The sequence below is a fragment of the Bos indicus genome, chromosome 10 (genome assembly GCF_029378745.1).
Source record: "Bos indicus isolate NIAB-ARS_2022 breed Sahiwal x Tharparkar chromosome 10, NIAB-ARS_B.indTharparkar_mat_pri_1.0, whole genome shotgun sequence".
NCBI classification, from domain to species: domain Eukaryota; kingdom Metazoa; phylum Chordata; class Mammalia; order Artiodactyla; family Bovidae; genus Bos; species Bos indicus.
This window is the reverse complement of record NC_091769.1, coordinates 24015407-24027892: the sequence shown is the minus strand read 5'-3', so window position 1 is coordinate 24027892 and position 12486 is coordinate 24015407. Positions and strand designations below refer to the sequence as shown.

Genomic DNA, 12486 nt, shown 5'->3' with positions numbered 1-12486 from the left:
ACTTCCTTCTTTTTCAAGGTTTATTTTAGGTCTTTGAATTTCCACCAAACTTATAGAATTAGCTTCTCAACGGCTACCAAAAAACATTGCTAGTAGTTAGATTGGGCTTGTGTTGAATTTATGGATTCATTTGGGACAATTTACATCTTGATATATGGAGTCTTATGTTATTCCCTTTTATGTAGATCCTGACTTTTTTTTTTTTTTTTTTGGTAGAGGACTGTATACCTTGTGTTAAATTAATTCCCATGTATTTAATAAATGAAATTTAAATTTCACTTTCTAATGATTTCACTAGTATCTAGAAATAAAATTTATATTTGTGTTTAGTGACTGTATCAGAGAAGGTAATGACAACCCACTCCAGTACTCTTGCCTGGAAAATCCCACGGATGGAGGAGCTTGGTGGGCTGCAGTCCACGGGGTATCGAAGAGTCGGACATGACAGAAGCGACTTAACTTTCACTTTTCACCTTCATGTATTGGAGAAGGAAATGGCAATCCATTCCAGTGTTCTTGCCTGGAGAATCCCAGGGACGGGGGAGCCTGGTGGGCTGCCGTCGATGGGGTCGCACAGAGTCGGACACGACTGAAGCGACTTAGCCGCAGCAGCAGCAGCAGCAGCAGTGACTGTATTAATTCCCCTATTGGTTCTAGCTCTGTAGTTTGCTTATAGACTCCTTTGCATCTTCTCCATGCACCTATGAATAAAAATGGCTTATTTCTCCCTTTTCAGACTTAATACATCTTATTGCCTTTCCTGGTTTGATGCCAGGCCCTTCAGGAAGATGGTGAATAGAAGCAGTGATAGTCTACCTGTCTTGTTTGTGATCCTTTAGAGACTAATATTGATTTTTGATATTTTCGTTGATAATCTTTATTAGATTCAGGAATTTCTCTTCCATTTCTGGACTGTTGAAAGTATTCATCATACAGAGGTATTAGACTTTTGTCAAGTCATCTGGATTTTCTGAAAGTAAATTATGGGGCATTATTTTGGTTTTCATCAAGCAAAGGAAGATAACTTCACCTCATATGGTTTTAGAGATATAATCCTATAAAATTAAGAACTCTGAAAAGAGCCAATAGGCAAGAAAACATTTTTAGGTTCCTCATGGTCATACAGAGTATTTTTTGTTTTTTAGTATTGTTTAAAAGGACACTTGGTAGTGGTTTTTACCATCTTCTAAAAACAAAGGCAAAGAACCCAACGAACAAAAAATATGCTAGTAATTGCTTTTGTTCTTCTTTTTGCTAATATAATGAAAGTGAAAGTGAAGTCGTTTCTGACTCTTTGCGACCCCATGGACTGTAGCCTACCAGGCTCCTCCCTCCATGGGATTCTCCAGGCAAGAGTACTGGAATGGGTTGCCATTTTCCTTCTCCAGGGGAATCTTCCCGACCCAGGGATCAAACCCAGGTCTCCTGCATTCCAGGCAGATGCTAAACTAATACATTCATACTTACTTTAAATAATTCATTTTTATTTGTTCTTATATTTTCATTAGTAGTGCTTGTTGGCTTACGTGTGTGTGTGTGTGTGTGTGTGTGTGTGTGATTTGCCACAGAACAGGCTCCCGGTGAATACTTATGAACATTTGTTAAATGAATGAAGCATGATTACCAAGATGTTTACTCCCATGTCTTAAATATAATTTTCCTCCATCTTAAATTTTGAATGTTTTTTCCCTATTGTTGAACTTGCCCATAATTATAACCCTTTATTTATCCTGTTAGAGTCTTTTTGTTTAACATGCTTTCCATAAAATTGGAAGATTGTTTTCAGAATAGTGGCTCAGCACAATTTCTTTCTTTCACTAAATTTATGAATAAAGATTCAACTATTCATTCAGGAAACATTCTTGAGTTTCCAGACTGTAACAACCTCTCTTATAAATGCTTGAATTATGTGGACTTTTGAAGTAACCTTTAAATATGGGAAGGTTAAAGACAAATGGAAAAATGAAAGAGACGTCAACAATGGAGATTCATAATAGGGGTTTTACTGAAATAAAACAGTCAAAAATAATTTATGGCTAAGCAAACACAGGTGAGTACAAAGGTTTTACAACTGAGATTTTTTTTTCTTTTGAACTTTTGGTTTTGTACTGAGGTAGAGCCGATTAACAATGTTGTGATAGTTTCAGGTGAGCAGTGAGGGGCTCAGGCATGCATGTACATGTATCCATTCTCCCCCAGTTCCCCTCCCATCTGCATAATGTTGAGCAGAGTTCCATGTACTATACAATTGGTCTTTGTTGGTAATCCATTTGAAATATAGCAGTGTATACATGACCATCCCAAATTTCCTAACTATCCTTTTCTCCTTATGACAACCATAAGGTTGTTTTCTAAGTCTGTGAGTCTCCTTCTGTTTTGTAAGTAAGTTCATGTGTATCATTTCTTTTTAGATCTCACATATAAGGGATGCCATATGATATTTCTCCTTCTCTGTCTGACTTACTTCACTCAGTATGAAACTCTCTAGGTCCATCCATGTTGCTACAGATGGCATTATTTCATTCTTTTTAATGGCTGGGCAATATTTCATTGTAGATATACACCACATCTTCTTTATACACTCCTCTGTTAATGAACAATTAGGTTACTTCTTTACCTTCAAATTTGAGCTTTCCAAAAGGTTGCATGCTCAGAAGTGTTCGAGTTTGGGAAATCCCATGGGCAGAGGAGCCTGGTGGTCTACAGTCCATAAGGATACTGGAGTGGGTTGTCATTTCCTTCTACAGGGTATCTTCCTGGTCCAGGGATAGAACCCATGTCTCTTGCATCTCCTACACTAGCAGGAAGATTCTTACTGCTAAGCCATCTGGGAAGCCCCCATTTAAGAGATTATATAGTGGTACTGTAGTGCTCAGTCGTGTCCAACTTTTTGAGACCCCATGAACTGTTGTAGACTCCAGCTCCTCTGTCCATGGCATTCTTCAGGCAAGAATACTGGAGTGCATTGCCATTTCCTCCTCCAGGGGATCTTCCCGACTCAGAGGCTAAACCTGCATCTCCTGCATCTTCTCCATTGGCAGGCAGACTCTTTACCACTGAGCCATACTTGTGGACTTTTGGCCTGGGTTTAGTTCTGCAGTTCAATTATTCAGTCACTGGAGGGGGCTGCTTCAACTGAAAACAGCTGTTCTTTCTGGGAGAAGGAAAGGGGAAAGTGTTTTCCACTGATGTGCTAAAGAAATAGGAAAAATGACATACTTCCATTCTCTCTCTCTCTTTTGAATGCTTAAATATTCATTTCCTGTTAAAAAGAACGAGTTACCCTGTGGTTTGAATACCTTTATGCTGAACTACAAAGTCACTTTTATTTCTGAAATAGTTTCAGAAAAAGAAAGAAAGAAAGAAAAAAGGAAATAGAAATCCAAAAGTAAGGAAGAATAAGATCAAAATGTTCTGGTAGATTCCATCCACAGTCCCAACAGAAGCCATTCCCTCTAAAGGTTGCATCTCTAATTCAGTGCATTTTGGGATATCAGGTTCTGATCTTTCCCCACCATCAATTTAGATATTTCTGAGCAGGCTGTCTCTATATTTAAAAGCTACAGTTTTGCATGCTTTTATTTGAAAAGGTATTTATTCCAACACACCTTTCAGTGTTTTAGTATATTGCCTATATTACATACAAAAATATCTGCTATCCATGTTTGAGCATAACTTTCCCACCACCCATACTGTTCCTTTACATAACGGATGACACGCAATATATTACACATAGTACAGTTTTGAGGGAGGAGATGGTTGTTGGGTTTATAGACCACCTATCTTGCCATTTGCAGAGACTAGAATGGAGAACTGAACTGTTTTTGAGTTGACGAGAGTAGATAGGTGATGAAGGAAGGATTCAGATGGAGCCACCCTCTGTGGTCAGTGGAGTTGGAATGAGTGATCTTCCCTGACAGAGACTTTACTGTGGTCCCAACATCCCAACATTGGGAAGATGTTGTTCTCTTTTGACAACTTGTACTTTATAATCCCTGATTGAGTGTCTGTGATCAAGGATTCTGGGCATCTTAGCCCAACAGCCTAAGCCCTTTCCATTTACCTTCCTGAACACTACTTTCTCTGTTTCCCTCCTCTGATTGTCTTTTCCCTTCCCCTTTACTTATGCTTTTATCCCTTCCTCTGACTTTTTATACCACTTACATCCACCCTACACTCCACCCCAACTTTGTTTGCATTCCTTCCTGTCTTTTCTCTCTGCTTCAGCATCCTTGGTGCACAGTACCTACAAGCAAGGGCATAGAGAACATGAGGATTAAAGATCACTCTTCAAGAATAATGAGGTGAGCACCATCTGAGTCATCAGTTACTATATCAAGAACAGATGCATTGAGAAATATTTACCTAGATGGTGGTAGACACGTGATTCCAAGGACCTTTACAGGAGCCCAGAACTCCAGGTTGTATAGCTTTCTTCTCAACGTTATTAATATTTTCTGTGCTCCAGAGAACATCACTGCCTGCTCTGGAGTTTCACATACATTTTCTGGAATGTGGATGGAAATTTTCATATCCTTACAACACAGAGCTCAGTACAGTTTTCTGGTATTAATGTTTTCCATAAGCTTCATGCTATGTTATGCTAAGTCACTTCAGTTGTGTCCAACTCTGTGTGACCCCATAGACGGCAGCCACCAGGATCCCCCATCCCTGGGATTCTCCAGGCAAGAACACTGGAATGGGTTGCCATTTGCTTCTCTAATGCATGAAAGTGAAAAGTGAAAGCGAAGTCGCTCAGTCGTGTCCAACTCTTAGCGACCCCATGGACTGCAGCCTACCAGGCTCCTCCATCCATGGGATTTTCCAGGCAAGAGTACTGGAGTGGGGTGCCATTGCCTTCTCCATAGAACACCAATTTCTTTAAGGAACCAAATGATAGAACAATGGCTCTGGATAGACATATCATTGTGATTGGTAAAAGTCATTGTAAAAGTCATTGTTGCTTTACAGAGCCAGACTTTAAACTTCACAGAGGATGGCAGCAGACACTATGTGAGTTGGGGATGTCTCTCCTTCTTTGGAGGACTTGACTAAAACAGGGGAGGAAGAGCTAGACAAGGAACTGCTTGATCATTGGCCAACAGATCCTGGCAACAACACACTGATACCTGCTCTGATTCTAAGTCTCTACCAGCTGTAGTTCTTTCTGTTTTGTGGAAACAAGCCTAGGAGCAGACACAAGTCTGAGCTCTGAGCCCATGATCCTGGTTTCTCCTTGAAGTATGAGGCTGGTGACTGTAGTAACTGTGTTTCTGACCTTGGGTAAGTGTTCTGTGTCTACAAGGGATGACTTGAGGTCAAAGGGCCATGAAGTGTTATTTGCTCTCTACTCTCCCTGTGCTCTATTTAGCATTGTAACAATGGAATTGAGAACTGATCTATGCATTTATTAGGGAGCACAAACTTCTACATGACAGGTTAAATCATAGCCATGGTCCCAGAAAAGCACTTAGCAGTAATCAGTTTGTAAGAAATCCCTGGGTTTACTGAGGAAAGGACCCATGAGATAAAGGCTATAGAATAGAGTCTCAGATTCTTGCCATGTGTCTCTGGTCTCAATATAATAAACACCAATGATATTTTGCAAGACATAGATAAAAACACTGGAATAGGGGGTAGGTTCAGACAGTTATGGGAATGTTATAGGCTTGATCCACAGAATTACACTGATTTGTGGTCAGGGGCTAATTTTATTTTCTTGACCCTTTAGGGACTGTGGTTGATGCTAAGACCACACAGCCCAACTCCATGGATTGTGCTGAAGGAGAAAACGTAAACCTGCCTTATAACCACTCTACAACTCGTGGAGATGAATATATGCACTGGTATCAGCAAAATCCCAATCAGAGTACACAGTATGTCATTCATGGCTTAAGAGGCACAGTGAACAGCAGCATGGCCTCTCTGACCATCGCTTCAGACAGAAAGTCCAGCACCTTGGTCCTGCCCCAGGTCACCCTGAGAGATGCCGCTGTGTACTACTGCATCCTGAGAGAGGCACACTGTGACAGATGGGGCTGTACCTGTGCAGTATCTCCGTGTGGGGTGGGAGTCACAGCTCAGGGGATCCCCAAAGCAGTACCTTCTAAACTGTTTATTTTACTGTATTATTTTCAGAAGATATTAGCAAATCCATGTATTACTTTACTATTTTAAAAAATATCAGTCACATTTATTTTTAAAATAGGTATTCGATTTCTATGGTCTAAAATTCAAAAAACACAAAAGGGCGTGATGCCTTTGTCCCATTATTGTCTCTGAGCTGCTCAATTATACGAAAGGAGACAATCTATGGTATGTATACACTTGTCACTTAGCTCACTGACACCCCTCAGTTCATGCACACGCATGCACACACACACTGTGCACACACACACTACACACCCTTACATGCACATTGCATGCGGTCAGTTTAGACAACAAGCTTTGCAGCTTTTGAAAAATTCAGTCTAAATGTCAGGCAATTATTGTCACACAAATTTTGAACATTTCTTTGGCATTTTAAGCCCCCACAATATTCTTTCCAAGACTTCTCTGTGTTTGGATCTTTTACTTTCTGTTACCATCTTTCTCTTTTCTTTTGTCCCACTCCCTTGTTGTGGATGGCATAGCAAATAGAATGGGGATGATGGTGGGGGAGTCGAAAAGTTTTTAATTCTGATTGGTATCATAGACTATTTTTGCAATATATTAAGCAGAAACTTAGGGATTCTGGGTCATTATCAATTTTCTGAGTTGAGTCCTTTGGGGACCAAAGGGAGACAGGAATAATGACAAAGTTCCTGGGAATCTTGCTAGTGAGCCCTGTTGTTATTTGGACTTATAGGACTTCCATCATAGTGATCAGAAGTATTTATGGAGTATCATTAGAGTAGGGATCTTGCTTAGATCTCACTGCTGCACTGAAAATCAAAGGGAGACAGGAATAATGGCAAAGTTCCTGGGAATCTTGCTAGTGAGCCTGCAGCTTAGTCAGGACTGTGAGGACATTATTATTAGTGTTTTAGTGGGGAGTTGTCTCCAATTTTGGCCACAAGGGATGCAACACTTGATATTTTCTACTGAGACCCACCCCATGGAATGGGTTTTAAGCCAACTTTTTCACTCTCCTCTTTCACTTTCATCAACAGGCTCTTTAGTTCTTCTTTATTTTCTGGTATAAGGGTGGTGTCATCTGCGTATCTGAGGGTATTGATATTTCTCCTGGCAAACTGATTCCAGCTTGTGCTTCATCCAGCCCAGCATTTCTCATGATGTACTCTGCATATAAGTTTAATAAGCAGGATGACAATACACAGCCTTGACGTACTCTTTTCCCAATTTGGAACCAGTCTGTCGTTCCATGTCTGCTTCTAACTGTTGCCTCCTGAGCTGCATACAGATTTCTCAAGAGGCAGGTCAGGTGCTCTGGTATTCCCATCTCTTTAAGAATTTCCCACAGTTTGTTGTGATCTACAAGGTCAAATGCTTTAGCATAATCAATAAAGCAGAAGTAGATGTTTTTCTGGAATTCTCTTGCTTTTTCTGTGCTCCAACGGGTATTTGCAAGTTGATCTCTTGTTCCTCTGCCTTTTCTAAAACCAGCATGAACATCTGGAATTTCATGGTTCATGTACTACTGAAGCCTGGCTTGGAGAATTTTGAGAATTACTTTGCTAGCATGTGAGATGAGTGCAATTGTGTGGTACTTTGAAGATTCTTTGGCATTGCCCTTTGTTACTGGAATGAGAGCTGACCTTTTCCAGTCCTGTGAGCACTACTGAGTTTTCCAAATTTGCTGACATATTGAGTGCAGCACTTTCACAGCATCATCTTTTAGGATTTGAAATAGCTCAACTGGAATTTCATCACCTCCTCTGGCTTTGTTCATAGTGATGCTTCCTAAGTCCCACTTGACTTCACATTCCAGGATGTCTGGCTCTAGGTGAGTGATCACACCATCGTGATTATCTTGGTCATGAAGTGCCAGGGTCCAGCCCCAGCAGGATCCAGGGGTACCCTCAGCATGATGGCATAGGCGAAAGGATAGCAAAGCAAAGAGAACAGAGGTTTGATCTTCCTTGATTAATGCAGAAAGACAATAAAGCTCCTGGCATGGAACCTACTCTGTTCACGGAGGCCACAGGTGCCCTCTTGGTGGGGTGAGGACACAGGACGACCCCTCCCTGGTGAAGACGCAGGGTGCCTTCCCTATCGGGTCTTCGAAGCCCAGGCAGAAAAAGTGAACTCAGAGAACCCCTGTGCCCCAAGGAGTCATCCTGAAAGAAGAACAGAGAGAGAAAAGGAGAGAAAAGCAAAAATGTATGACACGGGGAGACCAAGCTTCAGTGAGCGAGGCCCATAACTTTATTTTCAAAAGGAACTTTTATACCTTGACTTGTACACAGAGGGAAATGAAAGATGCAAAGTCATACAGAGTGAGCCCAAACATTACATCTGTTTTGTCTTTATCGAAACCAGGATTTTTTTCTGCATACCTTTCCCACAAACAATGTTGTATACATTATCTTCTGGCCTTGGAGGCCTGTGGACATTTTATGACCCTTTTTTGATAAAGGCTGCTTACCCAGAAAACTTATTTTCCCTTGAAGTGTTTTTTCTTTATATTTCTAATCTATGTCAGCCTCAGAAAGTGCTAAACAGAGTTACATTCTCACGGAGCAAAGGTGCAGTGGGTCACAACAAAGAAAGAACCAATTAGCTCAAAGGTCTGATGTGGTTAATTCCAAGGCTACTACTTGTTTTTCTTGCATTCCAACTATGTTAACCAATGCACTCCCAGGTGCACAATGGATAAGGGATATGGGAACTTGGTAGCAAGCACTGGCCCAATAATGAAATCTTACACCAGCACTACTCTAATAGTTTTTAACTCTTCAAAAGGCTCTATATTTTTATAATGTTTTAGGCTTCCTGTGTCTCTCACGGTGGGGAGGCTGTGAACAATCACATGCATAGCTGCAAGAGTCTAGTCAGGCAAGCTAGAAAGCCATCAGAGGGGTTTGAATTGAAACACACCTATCATGCCCATTAACTAAAGCCCTAAGTTGATTTTTTCCAGAGAAAGGTGGTTGGGGATAGCTCCCTGTTAATGTCAGAAGAGTTGGTGAAAGGCATAATACAATAAACAGTAGACAGATTTTGGTTATGGGGTAGATGCTCAAGCAGATCCAGGGGGTCCCTTGAGTTCTGATCTGCCTTGCTTGTCAGATCTCTTCCACATGACCTTGTCATGGGTGGGATCTCCCGTGGTGGCTCCCGGCAATGAAGACCATTTTTGTACAATTCTTCTGTGTATTCTTGCCACCTCTTCTTAATATCTTCTGCTTCTTAGGTTAGGTCCATACCATTTTTGTCCTTCATCGAGCCCATCTTTGCATGAAATGTTCCCTTGGTATCTCTAATTTTCTTGAAGAGATCTCTAGTCTTTCCCATTCTGTTGTTTTCCTCTATTTCTTTGCATTGATCTCTGAGGAAGGCTTTCTTATCTCTCCTTGCTATTCTTTGGAACTCTGAATTCAGATGCTTATCTCTTTCCTTTTTGCCTTTGCTTTTCACGTCTCTTCATTTCACAGCTATTTGTAAGGCCTCCTCAGACAGTCATTTTGCTTTTTTGCATTTCTTTTCCATGGGGATGGTCTTGATCCCTGTCTCCTGTAGAATGTCATGAACCTCTGTCCATAGTTCATCAGGCACTCTGTCTATCAGATCCAATCCCTGAATCTATTTCTAAGATCATGGCATCTGGTCCCATCACTTCATGGCAAAAAGATGGGGAAACAGTGGAAACAGTGATAGACTTTATTTTTGGAGGCTCCAAAAATCACTGTGTATGGTGACTGCAGCCATGAAATTAAAAGATGCTTGCTCCTTGGAAGGAAAGTTATGACCAACCTAGACAGCATATTAAAAAGCAGAGACATTACTTTGCCAACAAAGGTCCATATAGTCAAAGCTATGGTTTTTCCAATAGTCATGTATGAATGTGTGAGTTGGACTCTAAAGAAAGCTGAGCACTGAAGAATTGATGCTTTTGAACTGTGGTGTTGGAGAAGACTCTTGAGAGTCCCTAGGACTGCAAGGAGATCCAACCAGTCCATCCTAAAAGACTTATCCTGGGTGTTCATTGGAAGGACTGATGCTAAAGCTGAAACTCCAATACTTTGGCCACCTCATGAAAAGAGTTGACTCATTGTAAAAGACCCTAATGCTGGGAGGGATTGGAAGCAGGAAGAGAAGGGGACGACAAAGGATGAGATGGCTGGATGGCATCATCGACTCGATGGACGTGAGTTTGAGTGAACTCCGGGAGTTGGTGATGGACAGGGAGGCCTGGCGTGCTATGATTCATGGGGTCGCAAGAGGAGTCAGACACGACTGAGCGACTGAATTGAACTGAACTGAACTGATGGTAGGCATTGGTCTCGTGGTTAAAGATACCTTATTCCACAATACAGACAAGTTTTCTGCACATATGGATTTTTTATTCTACTATGGGGATATAGGACAAGAGAACAAAAAAATGACTTCAAAACTTAAGTGACATTAATAAAATAAAACAGCATAAAATAAAAAAGAATCACAGTGGTTGTGTGCTTAGTTGCTCAATGTGCTAAAAACTTCAACTAAGTCTTCAATTTCAAAAAAAAAAAAAAAAGGTGAAAAGCAGTGTTAAGATCTGGGGTAAGGAAGAGTTTTCAAATGTAGTAAGGGTCCTAAGGCAGGAGGAAATTTGATTTATTTGTGAAAGAAAGATGGCTGGGGTATTATGATATATATTATGATATTCCCATAAAGTAGTGAAAAAAGAGAGGTGGGTGATAATGGCAAAGAGGTAATCAGGAGCTCAGCCTTATGTGGACTTATAACATTATGGTTAGATTTACATTTTATTCTACATGTAACAGGAAACATTTGAAGGGTTTTGGGGTAATCTAATCTAATTTATAATTTTAGAAGGGTCACAGCCTGTGCCCTGAGGAATAACTCATTGAGGAAGGTGGGACAAGATTAAGCCTTAAAAACAATTAGGAAGACCTTGTAAGAGACTCAATGAGACCTGACAGAGACCTGATGAAGGCCAAGTTCTGGGAGGGGTCCTATAATGTGGTCACTATTTTATATGTGAAAAACTTTAAAAGCAAGTTATTTTAGTGACAATTGGTTAAAACAATATTTTCCCATGCTCACTACTCCTATATCATGCTTTCCTTTGTTTCAGGTAGTATTGGAGTAGCTTCAGACATTTTTGGAAATCCAGTTATAGGGGTGAGATTGAGTTGAGGACACATTTAGTTTGCATCAAATGACATACATTAATGTGATTCACGGTGACTTCTGTGTATAGTTAAGTTTTTGCTAGTCAATCCTACTGTAGGAATTGCTTCCAGAAATATTCCTTCACACTACTATGTCCACTCACCCAGCATTAGGACATGAAACTTCACAAAACTAGCTTGGGCATGTTCTATGGTCTTCAGTACTTCAGTATATAGGAAGAAGAGGAGAATTAAAGTTTAAGATATACAGATTGTGTCATATAATTTAGTAATTTGCCTATTCTAGGTCTCATGTAAATGGAATAAATCATATAGTATTTGTCCTTTTGTGCCTGGCTTATTTCACTTTAGCATAATGTCTTCCAGGTTCACCTATTTCATCGCATGTCTCAGAATTTCATTCTTTTTAAAGGCAGAATAATATTCCATTGTAGAGATATGCAACATTTTTGTTTATCCATTTATCAGTTGAAATGTGGTTTTTAAATCTGAGACTTGAAGGATAAGAAAGATTTGAGCAAAGCTGGCTAATTAATGGAGGTGAGGATCAGGAATATAAGAAAAGATAGGAGAAGTAGTCTGGGGCCACAGCATTCAAATATTTGTGAAGAGTATGGATTTTATTCAAAGTATAAAGACAAAGCTGTTGGCTGAATGAAAACTCCACATTGACATGATATAATTTGTGTTTTAATATTGTCATCCTTGCTGCAATGTAGTGAACAAGGAGTGAACATTGTTTTGTGAATGCATTCAAGATGTATTTAACCTCTTCCAACAGTTTTTTTTTTAACTGAGATATAATTGTGTAAGTTTAAAGTGTACAAAGTTTTGATTTGACATACTTATATATTGCAATATGATTCAGTTCAGTTCAGTTGCTCAGTCATGTCTGACTCTTTGTGACCCCATGAACCGCAGCACACCAGGCCTTCCTGTCCATCACCAACCCCCAGAGTCCACCCAAACCCATGTCCATTGAGTCGGTGATGCCATCCAACCATCTCATCCTCTGTCTTCCCCTTCTCCTCCTGCCCTCAATCTTTCCCAGCATCAGGGTCTGCATATAAGTTAAATAAGCAGGGTTGCAATATACAAACTTGATGTACTCCTTTCCCAATTTGGAAGCAGTCTGTTGTTCCATGCAGGTCAAGAAGACCAGTTGGAACCAGACATGGAACAATGG

At 40.3% G+C, this 12486-nt stretch overlaps 1 gene segment (V, D, J or C); it reads left to right on the top strand.

The window, feature by feature from the left end:
* The first annotated feature begins 5243 nt into the window (after positions 1-5243).
* LOC109564227 (T cell receptor alpha variable 26-1-like) lies at positions 5244-11257 on the top strand. The segment is given in 3 exon segments: positions 5244-5283; positions 5732-6099; positions 11243-11257. Coding segments are annotated over 3 exon segments (423 nt in total).
* The last annotated feature ends 1229 nt before the right edge of the window (positions 11258-12486 follow it).